The following is a 17,848-nucleotide window of genomic DNA, read 5'->3' as shown; positions in this document are numbered from 1 at the left end:
CTGTTCCAATTTGCTGTAGTGATAAAGAAGCATTAGCTTAAGTTACAAGCAGTAAACTTGGCATCAATCAGCCTATCGTAAAGACATAAACCTTGTACTCATAGACACCGTTAGATTAATATCTTCTCACTGTTTATTGATCTCTCCATAAGTAAACAAATCAACTATTACGGGCTATGGTTCCATTTTTGACTTTGCATCCGGTCTGTTCTAGAGCAGATTCAAAGAAACCGTCTCCATGAAAACTTGAGTCTATGCAGGGTGGAGCAAATTGAATGATTATGTCTCTTATCGTGAGTAAACCTGTTGCCTGATGTGAATCATTTACCAGAAAACTGAAATTGCTCTTTGTATCAGCCAGCTTCTTCATGGCTTCCTTGAGGGTGTCCATTTTCTTATTAGTCACCGGCTGGTCCATTCTTGGAAGGAAACTGTTTTTTAGGCGGAGAGCCCCTGCTGAGATAAGGGCTCCGATGTCTCGTTCAATGGTGGGGTCGGAGTCTGCTCTACCAGTCTCCATATGAATGAATTCCTCTGTGGTTAGAGTCCTGTGAATATGCTAAATAAGCCTTTCGTATTTTGCTCTTAGTCACACAGTTCAAATGTTTAATCTGGATGGAAATAGCCTTACTCTCTATTGGGGATGAGATTATCATTCTCCAGAAGAAGGTAAATGTCACTTCTTGTGATAGTACCAATAAGTCTCCTGGTTTCTCTTTTAACAACTGCAATTGCATCTACTTGGTTCTTGCATAACATCCGAAGACCTTCTGCTAAGCTTTGGTCTCCACATACTTGAACGACATGATCTCCATTCTCAAACCTGAAAGTGGAGAAAAACAATACATGTATTGCAACTCAACCATTGAAACTTATTTTCTGTAAGTATTTTGGTTTAGCATACCGGAACTCGGATAAAGCTCTGTCTGCAATTCTATCGAACCAGTCTAGTCCACTTGATTGAAGTAGCAGCTGCATTACTGCACTCTACTGAATTGCAAGCAATTATATATAGGAAAAAGAAGTGAGTCGAGCAATTCGTGAGTTACTCGAGCTCGGCTCGTGAAAAGCTCAAATTCGATTCGAAGTCAATCTAGTTGAGCTCGAGTGGCTCGTTTAAGGGGTCAAGCCGAGTTTGATTCGGGCGAAACTCGGCTAGATAGGCTCGCAAGCCTCATCGTGCTCAGGGGCCAAATTACAAGTTTTGTTACTTTTTTTATTTCCAAGTTTTTAAAATGACAAACAACCCCATTCTCATAATAAACTCGAAGTTTGAGCTAGAGTATCCACCCATACTCGTGAACTCGAGCTCGAGCCCAACTATTCAAGCTCAAACGAGCTCGGCTCAAACTCGACACTGTTCATCATGAACTGAGCTCAAGTGTCCATATACTCTGCTCTGCTCGGCTCATATACACCCCTAAATTTATATATCAAGCAAACATGAATTTAGCAAATTGTACCAGTTACACTGCGGATTACAATTACTTAGATTTCTCAATTTACCAACATTATCTATATAGCCGGAGAATCTTACCTGTGTAACAAAACCAATGACCTGCGATTTTGGTTGCTCTACGACAGGCACGACTTGTAGGCGGTGCTTCGAAAGCAGTAGCAGAACATGAAAGAGCGTGTCATCTAAGCGCACAGGGAAGAAGGGATCCCATAGAAATTCTGTAGCTAGCTCACCGATCTGTTATACTTGGGGCAAAACAAAAGTAAACCATTGTATTCAACAGTCATGTATCTTATTTGAACATAAAATAAACCAATAAAAGTGAGCAAAAGAACCTTGGTGTGGCCAATTTGAGGATTTTGATCAAGCATGGTGAAGAAACTCTCACCACCATTTTCTTTGGTTTTAACATGGGGTTTTTCACATTTGTGCAGTGACCAAAGAAAGATGCTCGCAAAATCAATAAAACCAATATACCGATCCGAAAATCTTGCAATGGTTGTTGCATCAGGGTCTAAAGCATCAGCAATGGGCGCAGCACATACATCCCTCTCATACAACATTTGTATAGCTTCCCTTACACCATGCCCAGCATTCAGTTCCAAAATTTGTATTTCTTTCCCAACACACCCAAAAAAAAAAAAAAAAAAAAAAAAGAACGGGGGAAAAAAAGTTCCATAAGTTCATCAAATGAAGCATGTTGAGAAAGAAAAGAAATGTTATATAGTGATACCAGGTGAGTTTTTGATGCCAGGAATTGAAGTGATGGGAATGCGATCAAGAAAGAGTTGAAGAGCAGAGCCAGAATCGAGTTCTGGTTTGTGTTGAATGTCATCAGAAATGGGGGTCTCAGTCTTCACCACCACGCCAACTTTTGGCTCTTTCATTACATTCTGTAATTGCTTCAAATCCATCTTCCTTGATCCTTGCATTGCTTTGGTTTAACTTCTCTGTTTTCTCTCTGCCAAGCCTTTTGTTGATCTTCTTTTGCTCCTCTTTGGAGAGAGAGTGGGACACAAATCATTATTCTAAGGTTCCAGTCAACAAAATCATGAGATGCAACATTACTAGTTCTGAACCCAAAACGGGCAGATGCTTCGGTAAACAACCAATGGCACTGGACCAGGCTGCTTGCTTTTTAAAAAATAGAGAGTCTTCTTTCAGTGAAACAGTGAGGAAGACTCAAGACGTAAGTCTTTCCAATTGTTGGATTCGTAGATGGTGTCATGATGGAGCTGTATCTCGAACACAGAATCGTGAAGCAGTGACACTTTGTGAGCCACGAAGTTCAAAAGCAACATTTGATGAACTTCAAAAGAAGCAGTTTCCTAGCATAGGTGCTATGGCTCTGATGGGGAAGGCCCTGAACACTTTTCAACCATGTGAATTTAGGAAAGAGGGGTCATATATTGTTTGGAAAACTTAGGGATTCTGAGACGATTCTACACAGATTTTGCAGGGAACAAACAGCAAGCTAAGCAGTCCATAGGATCATTCTGGCAATCATGATATTGGAATTGCTTTTGAAAGGGGAAATGCTTTGGTCATCAGTAACAACAGAATCAGTGGATGTGGAATTTTCTTTAGCGAGAATGTTCCCTTGGTATGTTCTCTGTCCGTATTTGTTTTGGACTTTGTTTTTCATTTTCCATCAGAGTAGGTTTTGTGAATGTGCTGTTCGGATCAGCATTTTATAGAGGCCTTGTCTCTTGAATGTGGGCAATCGATTGGAAGAAGGAAAAAATGAAAAAAAGGGGGAGTGGTAATCAACTGCTTTCACTGTATATTGTATATTTTATTGTACTCTGTCACGCAGCATAAATGCCCCTTTTGGTCCTCCATATTCACTGGAAGGAAAACTGGGAAATGCTTGCAATCAAGAAAATAAAAAAGGTCATACATGAATCCCTGTGAATATATAACTACAGTCTAAAATAATTAAATGTAGTTAATTATAGAGAATGTCACTAAGAGACTGTCAAGTGAACTTAAACGAGTAGAAATATATCTTGCCTTTACGACAGAGATGCTTTCATAGTTATGGTTTTCTGTTCTATCATAATAACAATATAGAGTATTAATCAAATATATGGCTGTCATTTGTCAGAACAACCCAGTAATGATTGTATATTGGTTGGACAATGAAGCTGCATATATGGATTAACTTAGTGGCAGCTAACAAGGGATGGTCTGGAACTGTTGCGTCATCATTTTCACTGAGCTGAAAATGGAGGAAGGCCCTATGAGAGAAGATTCGTAGGACAAACTTCCCCTTCAGCGATTTTTTTTGTAATATTCCTCACTTATATGTGTTTGATTTCATACCAGTTGAGCTTCCTTTTACCTTTTTTTTTTATTTTTATTTTTATATCTCTGCATGTGTAATCTTCTTCCTAATGAAGCATGTCGTACAATAGTTGACCAAGTATTTTATATTCCTAGAAGAGTAATACTACACCCACAATCTATTTTTACAAACTTTCTTTTACAATTTTAACATGATATCTCGTAATTGGTCAGTCGTAATTTACCAGGTAAGACTTATTACGAACTATTATGTCGGGTTGTGTGAGAAAGTTTGTGAGAAGAGGTTATGAGTGTAGCATTTTCCTTCCTAGTGACCACTACGCTGCATTAATTGATTGAAGATTAAAGATCTGAACCACAAGTTGTGGCATAAAGTGTTTTATGTTCTCATCCGTTTGTAAGAATTCATAAATGATCTTTGTTCCTGTTCCAACTTGCTGCAGTGGTAAAGAAGCATTAGCTTAAGTTACAAGCAGTAAACTTGGCATCAATCAGCCTATCGTAAAGACATAAACCTTGTACTCATAGACACCGTTAGATTAATATCTTCTCACTGTTTATTGATGTCTCCATAAGTAAACAAATCAACTATTACGAGCTATGGTTCCATTTTTGACTTTGCATCCGGTCTGTTCAAGAGCAGATTCAAAGAAACCGTCTCCATGAAAACTTGAGTCTATGCAGGGTGGAGCAAATTGAATGATTATGTCTCTTATCGTGAGTAAACCTGTTGCCTGATGTGAATCATTTACCAGAAAACTGAAATTGCTCTTTGTATCAGCCAGCTTCTTCATGGCTTCCTTGAGGGTGTCCATTTTCTTATTAGTCACCGGCTGGTCCATTCTTGGAAGGAAACTGTTTTTTAGGCGGAGAGCCCCTGCTGAGATAAGGGCTCCGATGTCTCGTTCAATGGTGGGGTCGGAGTCTGCTCTACCAGTCTCCATGTGAATGAATTCCTCTGTGGTTAGAGTCCTGTGAATATGCTAAATAAGCCATTCGTATTTTGCTCTTAGTCACACAGTTCAAATGTTTAATCTGGATGGAAATAGCCTTACTCTTTATTGGGGATGAGATTATCATTCTCCAGAAGAAGGTAAATGTCACTTCTCCTGATAGTACCAATAAGTCTCCTGGTTTCTCTTTTAACAACTGCAATTGCATCTACTTGGTTCTTGCATAACATCCGAAGACCTTCTGCTAAGCTTTGGTCTCCACATACTTGAACGACATGATCTCCATTCTCAAACCTGAAAGTGGAGAAAAACAATACATGTATTGCAACTCAACCATTGAAACTTATTTTCTGTAAGTATTTTGGTTTAGCATACCGGAACTCGGATAAAGCTCTGTCTGCAATTCTATCGAACCAGTCTAGTCCACTTGATTGAAGTAGCAGCTGCATTACTGCACTCTACTGAATTGCAAGCAATTATATATAGGAAAAAGAAGTGAGTCGAGCAATTCGTGAGTTACTCGAGCTCGGCTCGTGAAAAGCTCAAATTCGATTCGAAGTCAATCTAGTTGAGCTCGAGTGGCTCGTTTAAGGGGTCAAGCCGAGTTTGATTCGGGCGAATCTCGGCTCGATAGGCTCGCAAGCCTCATCGTGCTTGGGGGCCAAATTACAAGTTTTGTTACTTTTTTTATTTCCAAGTTTTTAAAATGACAAACAACCCCATTCTCATAATAAACTCGAAGTTTGAGCTAGAGTATCCACCCATACTCGTGAACTCGAGCTCGAGCCCAACTATTCAAGCTCAAACGAGCTCGGCTCGAACTCGACACTGTTCATCATGAACTGAGCTCAAGTGTCCATATACTCTGCTCTGCTCGGCTCATATACACCCCTAAATTTATATATCAAGCAAACATGAATTTAGCAAATTGTACCAGTTACATTGCGGATTACAATTACTTAGATTTCTCAATTTACCAACATTATCTATATAGCCGGAGAATCTTACCTGTGTAACAAAACCAATGACCTGCGATTTTGGTTGCTCTACGACAGGCACGACTTGTAGGCGGTGCTTCGAAAGCAGTAGCAGAACATGAAAGAGCGTGTCATCTAAGCGCACAGGGAAGAAGGGATCCCATAGAAATTCTGTAGCTAGCTCACCGATCTGTTATACTTGGGGCAAAACAAAAGTAAACCATTGTATTCAACAGTCATGTATCTTATTTGAACATAAAATAAACCAATAAAAGTGAGCAAAAGAACCTTGGTCTGGCCAATTTGAGGATTTTGATCAAGCATGGTGAAGAAACTCTCACCAGCATTTTCTTTGGTTTTAACATGGGGTTTTTCACATTTGTGCAGTGACCAAAGAAGGATGCTCGCAAAATCAATAAAACCAATATACCGATCCGAAAATCTTGCAATGGTTGTTGCATCAGGGTCTAAAGCATCAGCAATGGGCGCAGCACATACATCTCTCTCATACAACATTTGTATAGCTTCCCTTACACCATGCCCAGCATTCAGTTCCAAAATTTGTATTTCTTTCCCAACACACCCAAAAAAAAAAAAAAAAAAAAAAAAGAACGGGGGAAAAAAAGTTCCATAAGTTCATCAAATGAAGCATGTTGAGAAAGAAAAGAAATGTTATATAGTGATACCAGGTGAGTTTTTGATGCCAGGAATTGAAGTGATGGGAATGCGATCAAGAAAGAGTTGAAGAGCAGAGCCAGAATCGAGTTCTGGTTTGTATTGAATGTCATCAGAAATGTGGGTCTCATTCTTCACCACCACGCCAACTTTTGGCTCTTTCATTACATTCTGTAATTGCTTCAAATCCATCTTCCTTGATTCTTGCATTGCTTTGGTTTAACTTCTCTGTTTTCTCTCTGCCAAGCCTTTTGTTGATCTTCTTTTGCTCCTCTTTGGGGAGAGAGTGGGACACAAATCATTATTCTAAGGTTCCATGTTTCAGTTCGAAAACAATAAGAATTTTTCAACCTGCCAAGTGTCATTTATCAATATGCCTTATTCTACCCATAAAAAGATTGAACTTTTAAAATGCACGTGTATAACACTGTTATAGCTAGAGTCCAAAAACCAGAGTTGTTTTCAGAGTAATACTATGCTGACAAACGAATATCATAAATTGATGTATTACCTGAGTTGGCATTAACACATCAACTGATGACTTTGATTAAATATGAACGGTCGCTTTTTAGGAAAGAACAGTCAAGAAGAATAGTCGTTCTTTATGAATAAACAACTATTCATTATAAAGGAACAACCATTCCTTCATACGGAATGGCCATTTCTTATGAATGAATAATCATTCTTTCTTTACACATGACCATTCCTTTAAGGAACAAACCGTTTCATAAGGAAGGAATAACCGTTCCTTAGAGAAGAATGATCATTTTTTCTGTGAAGAACAATCATTCCTTTTATAAACAACCGTTTCTTGAGTCTAATCAAAATCATTTTGTACCTTAAGTGCACGTTAAGGTTTGCAAAAGAAGTTTGTCCGTTTATCTTTATTCTTATTTTCATAAACTACTTGAACTTATTGTTACATATATAATTCAATCAACTATTATTATTTTATTATTTCTAATACCATGCCATAGTAGCACTATTTAGATGACAGAGACGCAGCCTGCGGATCAGTCCTCTGGTTTATTTTACAACTTTTGGCATCTGTAGATTGCCCAAAGCTCAATTTATACATGTGGGACAGCAACTTCTAATTTACATAAATATGCAGCTTCCTTCTTCTGGGGCCAAAATGCTGCCAATGAAACCTTCATAGCTTCTTCAGTAGCCACTGAAGTTACAAGTTCACAGTGTTCTCTTGATCACATTTTTGAAACCAGTCCATGCTTGGAAGTACTTGAGATTCATCTATATGATCGTCCCGTCTTCTATTGTGGCTTTCTCCAGTATAACGGTGATTCCTGATCGAATGTAGAATCCACCTTCTGGTCTATCTGCTTCTTCAACACCCTATAAAGCCAAATCATTCAGATGGATTACATTTGTTTATTCTTATGTATCAAGAAGTTAAAAAGGATTTATATGAAAATGGGCAGTTCAAGCTTACATCTTTGTTCACAATGACCACATCTTTTCCTATCTTTGCATTCTTGTCAATGATGCAGTTACTACAAAGAAAAATCATTGAAATAATTAGAAACTGAAGTGTCTGCAGTTCATGGTTTCATTTTTAGTTACTCTGCAACTAGTTACCTGATTTTCGTATTCCGTCCAATCCCAATGGGGACTTTCCCTTCTGCCAGTAGAGATGCAATTTCAGATTCCGTTTGATAAGAGTCCGCACCCATCATTACGGAATCCTGGATCATCATCAGAAGATATAAAAAAAAAAATTGATCTTTCCTTACAAGCTTCTTTGGACAAGAAGAAAATGTCTGAAATCAATGAATAACTCTCACCTTTAGCTCAACACCATAGTCTAAACGTGAGCGTTCACCGACTATGGAGTGTTCAACAGTGCATTCTCTCAAGAAACATCCATGTGAAATGATTGCATCCTTAATCTGAAAATAAAATTGAAGAATGAAAAGCGAGACAAGTTCAATGAAACCAAGGAGAATATCAGAACTCTAGCAGCATACCCGGCAGTTATCAATCTTGGTTGGTGGTAAGTACCGCGGAGAAGTGTAGAAAGGAGTCTTTGGATCATAAAATTCAAACTTTGGAACCTGCACAAAAAGAAAGAATCATTTTAGGTAATATCAACCAGTTCCAACACCATAAGTCAGGCCTTATTTACAGTTTTCCGAAGGAGAGAAGCAGAAGTGAGCATGAAGAGGCATGCTCATTTGTGATTTCAAATGACATCTGGTTTTGCTTGGTTGACATGATCCACCATATGTTACCTTTCAAAGCTATGCAAATAGCAGAAGGCATATGAAGTCTGAAATTATAACTACTATAGCATTAAAACCAACCTCATCAGTGAGGCCCAAGTTAGCTTCATAAAAAGACACTAATGTTCCAATGTCCTCCCAGTAGTCTCTGAAGATGTACCCCTGTCAAAACAAGAGACATTTTAACATACAATAAACCACCCTCCTATCACAATTGATGGAGAAACAATTAGAAACACTAGAAGTTCTACGTTTAGATGTCTCTTACCTGGACATTGTGCTCCATCACAGCTGCAGGAATGATCTCAGAACCAAAGTCATTGGACGTAGGATATCTCCACCTCAAAAGCTTTAATAAGACATCTGTTCTAAATACATAGACTCCCATGGATGCAATGTATGGGGATTTCATAGCTTCTTGGGGTGTTAATCCTAAAAGGGTGGTATCTGTTTGCTGCAGTAAAACGAATGAAAAAGTATGAATTAAACTGAAGTTTTTTAGAATTAATAAATCTATAGTATTGGAGCAAAATTATGTGAAAGCTAATATTGGAGAACTGGATTATTATTGATCTCTCCAGTCAATTTATGAACGATCGAAGGGAAGACTTAAGTTTTCAGGCTTTAATGATAACAAAGACTGGCAATTCAAAGCATGAGATCTGCTTAGTGATTACCATAGCTTTCAGATCAGCACCCCTCGGTTTTTCAGCAAAATGGACAACGCGGCCTCTATCATCTATCTTCACCAATCCATAATCCGGTGCGCGGCTATAAAGTACCCACACAAGTTTAGATGAAACTGAGGATCCATAATAAAAATGCAGTAAAATGCGCACAATGTATCAAGAGGACTCAATTTGGGGAACTCTATCATCAAGACAAATAGGGTAAACAAACCTTTGACCTACTGCTGCACATGATATTGTAATATCGGCATTTCTGTCGATGTGACTCTGTTAAAACAAATATAAACGGGTAAGAAAAGTCTCTATATGCTAAATTAAAATGAATCCATTATGTTAGAAAGAAATTGTATACCTGCAAAAAATCCATATAATCCATTCGGTAAAGATGATCCCCAGACAAGATCAATATATTCTCAATGTTCCTGTTCCTGGCATCCTACAAGTCAATCAATGTTATTTATCAGATTCCATTTCAAAGTCAAAATGGAAATGAACTACGTGGAGTTCTTCTATTTCTATCTATGCCATTTGGAGATGCTAAAGCAAATACAAGTATCCATGCCTACCTCAAATACCCATGTAAATTGCCTCACAGCATCAGCTGTTCCTTGGAACCAATTCTTTCCTGTTTCCCCTGGTGTTTGAGTGGCAGCCAGGACCTGTTCAGAAAGGGAGTTGGCTTTTAGTCAATGAGCAAAGAAGGATGCGCAAGGAGATAAGAAGTCCAAAACCGAAGAATAAGGTGATTTTAAAACTTCAAAATTCATTTATGTTGTCTATATACTGAATCAGTAGATTAAAGGATGATATCAAGATCTTTATCTGCTTCAAGGGTTTAAGCATATCATACCTCCACAAATCCATCACCAAAGTTGACACCATTGCCAAAATATGTCCGTGCAATGTGCCGATTGAGGGAAGCCGAGTTGAACTGGGTTAACACAAAAATCTTGTTTATGCCACTGTTGATGCAGTTACTCATAGGGATATCTATAAGCCTATAACATCCCCCAACTGGAACCTGTTGGATCATAAAAAATAGTCACAGAATGAGACCTCAAGTCCTATATAAATTCAAGACCTCAACCAAATGTTCACTCAGGCCCAAACGATGACTACACTTTGAAAGTCTCCAAAAAAAAAAAAAAAAAAAAAAAAAAATAACATCATCTCCAAATATAATGAAGTTAAGATCTCACAAATTAGTCATCCTCTCAATTATAAACAAGTTGATCAGACAAGATAAATTTTCTTACAGCTGGTGTTGCTGTTGTTTTTGTAAGAGGAAAGAGCTGAGTCCCTGCACCTCCTCCCAGTATGATCGCAGCTACATTTTTCGGGTCTGCTCTCCGTCTCTCAAACATCGGAGTTGGAAGTGATAAGGTCTGAAATCATATTACAGAATTAAAATGAGACTACATATTAAACAATCACAAAATCAACCTATCATTTAGCATCATGATCATATATAAATTTAGCATGAAGAAGTACAAAAATAAATAAATAAACATAATGGATTAATCAATCTCCGAAATGGTAAATACAATGTTGAATGAATTCCCACTTACCATAACCTCTTTGGGATTGTTAGACGTAATCACAGCATAAGCAACACCAGGTTTGACCTTCTTGTCTCTCTTCTCAGCTTTCAAGCCTTTTGCCAAATGATTAAACCCACCACTGTTGTTTAAGCTACCTCTGATCCTCTCTCCCCAGAACGCATTATCTCCATTCTTGAAACCTTGTTTGGTAGCTTTTGCCACATGGGTATTGGCTGTCAAACCCACACAACAAGAATCCATTGCAGCTTTTCCTCTGCTAGAACTACAATCCAGGAAAAAAAAAATATATATATAGTGAACCAAGATTATGATGATTATCAAAATGACAGAGTCAATTAAGTACTTAACCCGAATCCCAATAAAGTAAAGCTATAATCTAAGTGCAATCTAAGTGCAATCTAAGTGTAATCTAAGTAACAAAGTAAAGTACAGATCACATAAAGATATTACAAAGAATTGTAAATGACAGTTGTATTTGTATCATACATTAACTAAAGAATACAGTAACGACTAAAATCTATGCGACCTCAAAAAGGAAAGTTTGATAACAGAACTGAAACAACCCAGGTCAGGTTAATTACACAGAAACAAGATCCTCAAGTAGCCCAGCAGTTCAAGAACAACAATGTAAGCATGAAAGTAAAAAACTGAAGTGTAAGACTTAAGTACACACCAAAAGGTAAAGTGTTAAACCAACAAAACTCCAGGAACTTGGAGAAATGATCGGTTAAGAAAGGTTAAAGATGGTTGAAAATGGAAGTGAATTGCGTGAATTGATGTTGAAGGGGGCGGTTAGCTTTATTGGCTTGTGAGCATTTCACGAGAAATCCTGCAAACTTGGTATTTATATAAAATTATGTAAATGTTACTACAAAAATACAATAATTGTAGTATTAAAAAAATGTCAATATCTCTGCAAAGGACTCAATGATCTGTGTCACCGTGTACACTTCATACAGTAGTGCAAGTTTCTAGGCCCCCTCTAGGATATGGAGAAAGCCATTATAAGCCAAACTCACCTGTCCATTTCAAGCCAGAGTTTGCAGTACAATAATAATTTTTTATTACCTGAAAATTGTCGATTTTTTATTAGTTTTATCAGCAAAGCTATCCCTTTCAAGCATGCTAATCACCATTTTGGCAATTTTTCATCCTTTGACATGTTGCCAATTTGCTGATATGATTAGAGCAATTTTCAACCATGTCAAGATTATGATTCATGACATTTTTTTAAACACCGTATAATTGATCTCGGAAAATAGAAATCCTACATCATGTATTTAACTATTGATTCAGTGTTGATTTTTTATCAATATACTGTGCATGGTAAAATTCTTGTGATGGTGAAGGGAATATTGACAGATATGTAGACCCAGTTGCACACTTGATCTTATGCAAATTTTAATTTGTTTGTAGTCAGATTTTGGCAGAAATCATTCCAACGGTCCCAGAACAAGCCTCCCCAAAAATGGAAAGGCAGTGGAATCGTTGTACTATCATTGCTGGTTGAAGAATCTAAGCCAAATATAATTTTACGAGGGACAGAGCTTGAAAATATCCGTCCCCACTGAAATGGACAGGACACTGTAACACCTAGAAAAGAGGGTTATTGAGTAAAAGTTGAACAGAGTTATATAAAAAGATGAACCCACTTTCCTATCAACTGTTTTGAACTTCTCACCATAATTTAGTTTGATGTATCAAGATGACCAAATTGGCATGTTCAAACAAGTAGATACTTCAATCACGGAGTGTACTGCTTGACATCAAGATTTGGACAGAAACCATCATTCAATGACACCAAACCCCATGGACGGTTGTTATTAGATTTTGCAGAAGCACTTGGCCCACCTCCCCTTCTCCCCTATCACAATCCACAACTATATTTATCATTTGTTTCTTTGTATTTGATTTGGTATAACACTGAAAGATGTCGATTGAAAGATAATATTGAAGAAAGTGATTGCTGAACAAGTTGTTTCATAAATTATATATAAGCTTAAACAAATCTGGGAAATATCCAGCTACTTTAATCCTGTTCTTTGACTGAGATGTTGAGGAGGTGGCCCTTTTGATTATTCAAGTGCACCAGCGCTTTCTCTGCCGCACATGTGTTTGTTAACGTATGGAGTATGGACCTTAGTTGTTAATGTAGTTTTGATCTCATAATTTCAATTAATTTAGTGATCATGGTGAGAATGAAAGTTTTTCAAAGTGCAATGACCATTTCCATGAATTTTACAGCGAAAAATACTTATGTATAGACCAATTCATTGAAATTCTAACTGATTGTTCCTGATATTTTTATGTTGTGGATTGATAAAAACAATCTCATAATTATCTCTGGGTAATCGAATAGTTTAATAAAGACTTTTAGATGTATTACTTAAGAGGTCTTCAGTTTGAGTCTCTCATCGGTTGTTAATAAGGATAACCGTTAGAATTTTTATCCGATTAGTAATTTCGGGATCCCAAAAGATTTCTCGGCCGATAATTCCAAGATTCTTAGGGATTAATTAAGATGCCGGACTAGAGTCTCATCAAGGCAGAAAAATTGCATGTGGCATCCGATCTATAAACCCTATAAAACAATCAAACATTGACTAGAAACCGTATATTATGTGACAAAATTTCACGTGGTTCTTCCGCCGGAGATTTCTTGGGTCTGATAAGACTTACCCCTTTTTTTTACGACAGCGTTGTAAATTGCTTGACATGTCTATTTTCATGTCACAGTCAAATTGATTGGGTTAAACACTTAACACTACAATGATTTTGAGTGGAATGTGTGCGATCTAAGACTGACAGCTCTCAAGAGATAGGCCCAGCCTTTCATTTCGGAAAAAGACATTCCCAATCTCGTTCTTATGTCTTGTCGGTTGAATGTTAAGATATTCAAGGCCGTTTGTTTTACTACTTCAATCCCTATTCTCTATTATATTCTCAAAATAGTAATGGTATACTTACAAATTATTTGTAACTCTATCATATTCTCAAAATAGTAATGATATACTTATAAATTATTTTTACAAAGATCTTCATACAAAGTAATGTAATAAAAAATGAATAAAAGAGTAAATTTAATGAGTTTGACCTTTTGTTTCACTATTCCATTTATTTTTTACCACTTCACTTTGTATACAAATTTTTGTAAGAATTTTTTGAAAATATATTATTATTGTTCCCAAAATATTCATTTTTGACCACTTCACTTTGTATACAAATCTTTGTAAAATTTCTTTATAAATATATTATTATTATTCCCAAAATACTTATTTTTAGTCCCCTTAAGTTTATTAATTTAATTAAACACCTATAAAAAAAAAAGGTTTAAAAATTAACAAAAGGACTTCCACTCACCTATAGTTGCCAGATTCTGACAACAACCATCGGTAGTTATCGGAATCTGTCACAACAGCGTAAAAACGACCAAAACTGATTGGTATTTCACCGATTTGACATTTTCTAGTCAGATCCACAATAAATCTGACCGAAAAAGGCCAATTTTGGTCGACGACCACAGAAATAGATGTCGTTGACGGTCAATGACGACCATATCTTGGCCTTTTGTGGTCGTTGACAACCAAATCAAACATTTTCCGACCAGATCCACCACAGATCTGGCAAAAAAAAGCCATATCGACGCACGATCGCCCATATCCGACCGATCTACATCCTAATATCATTTTCCAACCAAATTTCAACAGTATTGACCGAAATCTGACACTGTGGATAGATAGAGGTGTTTTTGTCATTTTATAAAATTTTTATATATTGAGATATTTTATTAAATTAGCAAACCTAGGGTTTTTTTTGTTAAATTTTAAATTTTACCTCATAATACTCACCCTATTCAACTACCCAATATTATTCCCAAAATCTAATCCAAAATAACAAAACAAACACACCCTTAAATGGTGATTTAGAACTGGTGCGCTGCGCACTCATGAAGCTCAAAAGGAAACAAATTTCAGCAAGATGCTATATGGTTGGTGTCGGTAATGGCCTGCAACATGGAAGGTTTTCACAGAATCCATAGTTTATTGAGCATGGAAACATTTGGTCCACATACAATTCTACTTACCTTAAAAAGAGCCAGAGATAAGACATTACCAGAGAAAAAAAATTGATCAAAGTAACTCCAAAAGGTTGCCAACAATTTTTAGCTTCTTTGTAAGTCGCAATTCCAATATTTCTGAAGATGGTGTTCATCACTTTGATCCCATGAATTGTCTTCTGCAACAATTCCTTGGATTGATAACAAAATTTGTACTACTATATATATTTCAGGGGTCCTCAAAAGAAATGGGTTCATGAAGCTACGAGGCAACAGATTGACAGATCATTTACACGACTCAACCTATTAGCTTTCTAGAAAATTTTCTTTCCTAAACATCCACATAATTGATATAGAATGAACAAATATGGAATAGCTCATAAGGGACTAACAAGAAACATCTTCAAAAAGTCTAAACGAATACCATTAAAGAAAAACATACTTAAGGTCTAAAATTGTAGTTCATAAACTCTTAACAAGATAGGAGGAAACAAAAATAGTAACTGTCAAACCCAAGAACCACTACATAAAAACTAATAAGCAAATATAACAAGATTAGGTGTTCGTTGCCCTGGTGTAAATCTGCTGGCTTGCATGGGCAGACACCATCCTGATCGAACCTCTTGCCATAAGCTCTCTTATTGCCCTCCTTGCAAGTGATCCACTGATCTGCATGACACCGGGGCAACAAATAAGAGAAATTTACACAGTACTCAAATCCAAGAATTGACATGTGTGCCTCTGTAATACCCAGGGGACAGTCAACTAATCACTGCAGACTAAACTACTAACCTAATAGTACAGAGAAAGCACTCCAGTATGTCTAAACAACGGCTTATGGCCCCATGAAAGCCCGCTATCAAATGCAAAACTCATCAACATTTTTGGATTTCTTCTACAATGAACTGAAATGGTCTGGTAATGTTACCGAAACAATATTTTGGTACCATGTCCAGAGATTTCTGGTAACCATGCTTTAGTATAGTTACATATATTGATAACTCATGAATCGTTTACGGTTAAACTAAAACAATTTAACATATAAACACAACATGCTCAAAGCCAAAACGTCTGTTCCGTAACATTACCAAAAACAATACCATATCAAACCCCATGCATCTAAAGTTAACAGGCCGTTATAAGTATTAGTGCAGGCATAACCCTACTTCAGTGCTTTCATTACTTGAACAAGAATTTGCCAACAGAGAAGCGCCAACACTAGTCTAATTCTCAATTCTCAATTCCAAAGATAAAGCAAATTTCATAAAAAATTGATGGCGCATAACATATGAAACTCACCCTTAAACGATCAGAGAGAATGGAAGGAGTGATGAGCTTGTACTTGGGAGCCTCAGAAAGAAGCTTATCATAAGTAGCTTGATCAAACAACACCATGTTGTTCACCTTCTCCTTTTGCTTTCCCTTGCTCCACTTCTGTTTTCACATTCAATTAAAACCACACAATTCAATCAGAAACAACACCAATTTCACATCGTAAATCAAATCAACACATCATATGCTCGATTGGGTTACGAGTTTTGACCTTCTTCTTCTGCTTTCCGCCTCCGGATTTCGCGGGCCTAGACGATGGTGGGGGAGCCTTGTCCTTCTTTGGAGCCTGCAATATAAACCAAAACAAACAGAATAATTAACCGATCCATCAATCGAATAAATGGGTACTTCTATTTTGGTAGAGTATTGAAAATCTAGAGGCGTACCATTGGATCTGTTCACAGAGAGATGAGCTGCGGTGTCGTGCTGCTCGTGCAGAAGTAAAGATGAGAAAGAGAGAAGCGAGGCGGGGGAGGCAGAGAGTGTTATCTAACCCTAGGGTTTAGTAAAGAACGGTTTTGTATAAGATTCCACGGCGTCGTTTCCACTGGATTTGACTTGCTAACTATTGGGCTGCTACTGTAAAGCCCACAGTAAAAGCCCAATCTAAAGAGTTGAACTTTTGGCCCATTTATAATTTTTCGGAAATTTAGCTCAGGATTGGGATTTTGGAACATGTAATTAATAATTATAATTCTTTTTTATATTAAATATGAAACAAATTGGGTATAATTTGAAAATGTAAAAATCCATTTGTAACACTCAAATATTTTCTTTTTAATTAGCTTGGTGTATTAATTGGTTTCTTTTTAACACTCAAGTACGAAAACCAGGTATTATATTTTAATTATAAGCAAAGATGGCCTCTAGACTTGCTTGTGGGTAGTCCAATTGGTTAGAGCGAATGAGGATAATATGATAAGGACATTCCCAATCTCGTTCTTATGTCTTGTCGGTTGAATGTCAAGACACTCAAGGCCGTTTGTTTTATTATTTTAATCTTTATTCCCTATCATATTTTCAAAAGGGTAAAATTACACTTACAAAAAATTTTACGAAAATCTCCATGTAAAATGAGGTGGCAAAAATTGAAATTGAATAAAAGAGTGAAATTTTATATACAAATCTTTATAAGATTTCTTTATAAATATATTATTATTATTCCCAAAATACTTTACTTTTAGTCCCTTTAAGTTTATTAATTTAATTAAACACTCCTAAAAAAAGTTTAAAAATTAACAAAAACACTTCCACTCACTTATAGTTGCCAGATTCCAACAACAACCGTCGATAGTTATCAAAATCTGTCATAACAGCGTAAAAAAGACCAAAACTGATCGGTATTTCGTCGATTTGGCCTTTTCTGGTCAGATTCACAATGGATCTGGTTGAAAAAGGCCAGATCTGGTGGTCATCGACAACCAAAGAAATAACCGTCGTTGACAATCAACGACGACCATATCTTGGCCTTTTATGGTTGTTGACAACCAAATCAAACCTTTTCCGACCAAATCCATTATAGATCTGACAAAAAAAGACCATATCGACGCACGATCACCCATATCCGACCGATCTACATCCTAACACCATTTTTCGA

The 17,848-nt window shown here is 36.9% G+C and overlaps 4 protein-coding genes across 4 annotated transcripts; all 4 read right to left on the bottom strand.

Annotated features, from left to right (window-relative positions):
* Positions 1-3: 3 nt before the first annotated feature.
* Positions 4-2,466, bottom strand: LOC116129581 (SNF1-related protein kinase regulatory subunit gamma-1-like). Its single transcript, XM_031415300.1, has 6 exons — positions 2,193-2,466; positions 1,795-2,075; positions 1,538-1,696; positions 905-987; positions 632-823; positions 4-548 (listed from the first exon to the last, which is right to left on the bottom strand). The coding sequence occupies exons 1-6, from the start codon at positions 2,389-2,391 to the stop codon at positions 161-163; spliced, it is 1,302 nt and encodes a 433-aa protein (XP_031271160.1). The 5' UTR covers positions 2,392-2,466; the 3' UTR covers positions 4-160.
* A 1,878-nt stretch (positions 2,467-4,344) lies between these two features.
* Positions 4,345-6,563, bottom strand: LOC116129643 (SNF1-related protein kinase regulatory subunit gamma-1-like). Its single transcript, XM_031415374.1, has 6 exons — positions 6,383-6,563; positions 5,985-6,265; positions 5,728-5,886; positions 5,095-5,177; positions 4,822-5,013; positions 4,345-4,738 (listed from the first exon to the last, which is right to left on the bottom strand). Exons 1-6 carry the CDS (start codon positions 6,561-6,563, stop codon positions 4,351-4,353), a joined length of 1,284 nt encoding a protein of 427 aa, XP_031271234.1. The 3' UTR covers positions 4,345-4,350.
* Positions 6,564-7,238: 675 nt separating this feature from the next.
* LOC116129464 (glucose-1-phosphate adenylyltransferase large subunit 1-like) lies at positions 7,239-11,735 on the bottom strand. The gene is made up of 15 exons (XM_031415202.1): positions 11,536-11,735; positions 10,869-11,124; positions 10,557-10,685; positions 10,151-10,321; positions 9,867-9,959; positions 9,653-9,736; positions 9,512-9,567; positions 9,289-9,382; positions 8,880-9,065; positions 8,693-8,773; positions 8,357-8,443; positions 8,174-8,278; positions 7,968-8,074; positions 7,822-7,882; positions 7,239-7,724 (listed from the first exon to the last, which is right to left on the bottom strand). The coding sequence occupies exons 2-15, from the start codon at positions 11,100-11,102 to the stop codon at positions 7,623-7,625; spliced, it is 1,590 nt and encodes a 529-aa protein (XP_031271062.1). The 5' UTR covers positions 11,103-11,124; positions 11,536-11,735; the 3' UTR covers positions 7,239-7,622.
* Positions 11,736-15,319: 3,584 nt separating this feature from the next.
* On the bottom strand, positions 15,320-16,782 carry LOC116129566 (40S ribosomal protein S25). Its single transcript, XM_031415283.1, has 4 exons — positions 16,638-16,782; positions 16,463-16,537; positions 16,219-16,353; positions 15,320-15,588 (listed from the first exon to the last, which is right to left on the bottom strand). The coding sequence occupies exons 1-4, from the start codon at positions 16,638-16,640 to the stop codon at positions 15,475-15,477; spliced, it is 327 nt and encodes a 108-aa protein (XP_031271143.1). The 5' UTR covers positions 16,641-16,782; the 3' UTR covers positions 15,320-15,474.
* Between the last annotated feature and the right edge of the window lie 1,066 nt (positions 16,783-17,848).

The sequence above is a fragment of the Pistacia vera genome, unplaced genomic scaffold (assembly GCF_008641045.1).
Source record: "Pistacia vera cultivar Batoury unplaced genomic scaffold, PisVer_v2 Contig212, whole genome shotgun sequence".
Lineage (NCBI taxonomy): Eukaryota > Viridiplantae > Streptophyta > Magnoliopsida > Sapindales > Anacardiaceae > Pistacia > Pistacia vera.
The sequence above is the reverse complement of the archived record's forward strand: the minus strand, read 5'-3'. Positions and strand labels throughout refer to the sequence as shown.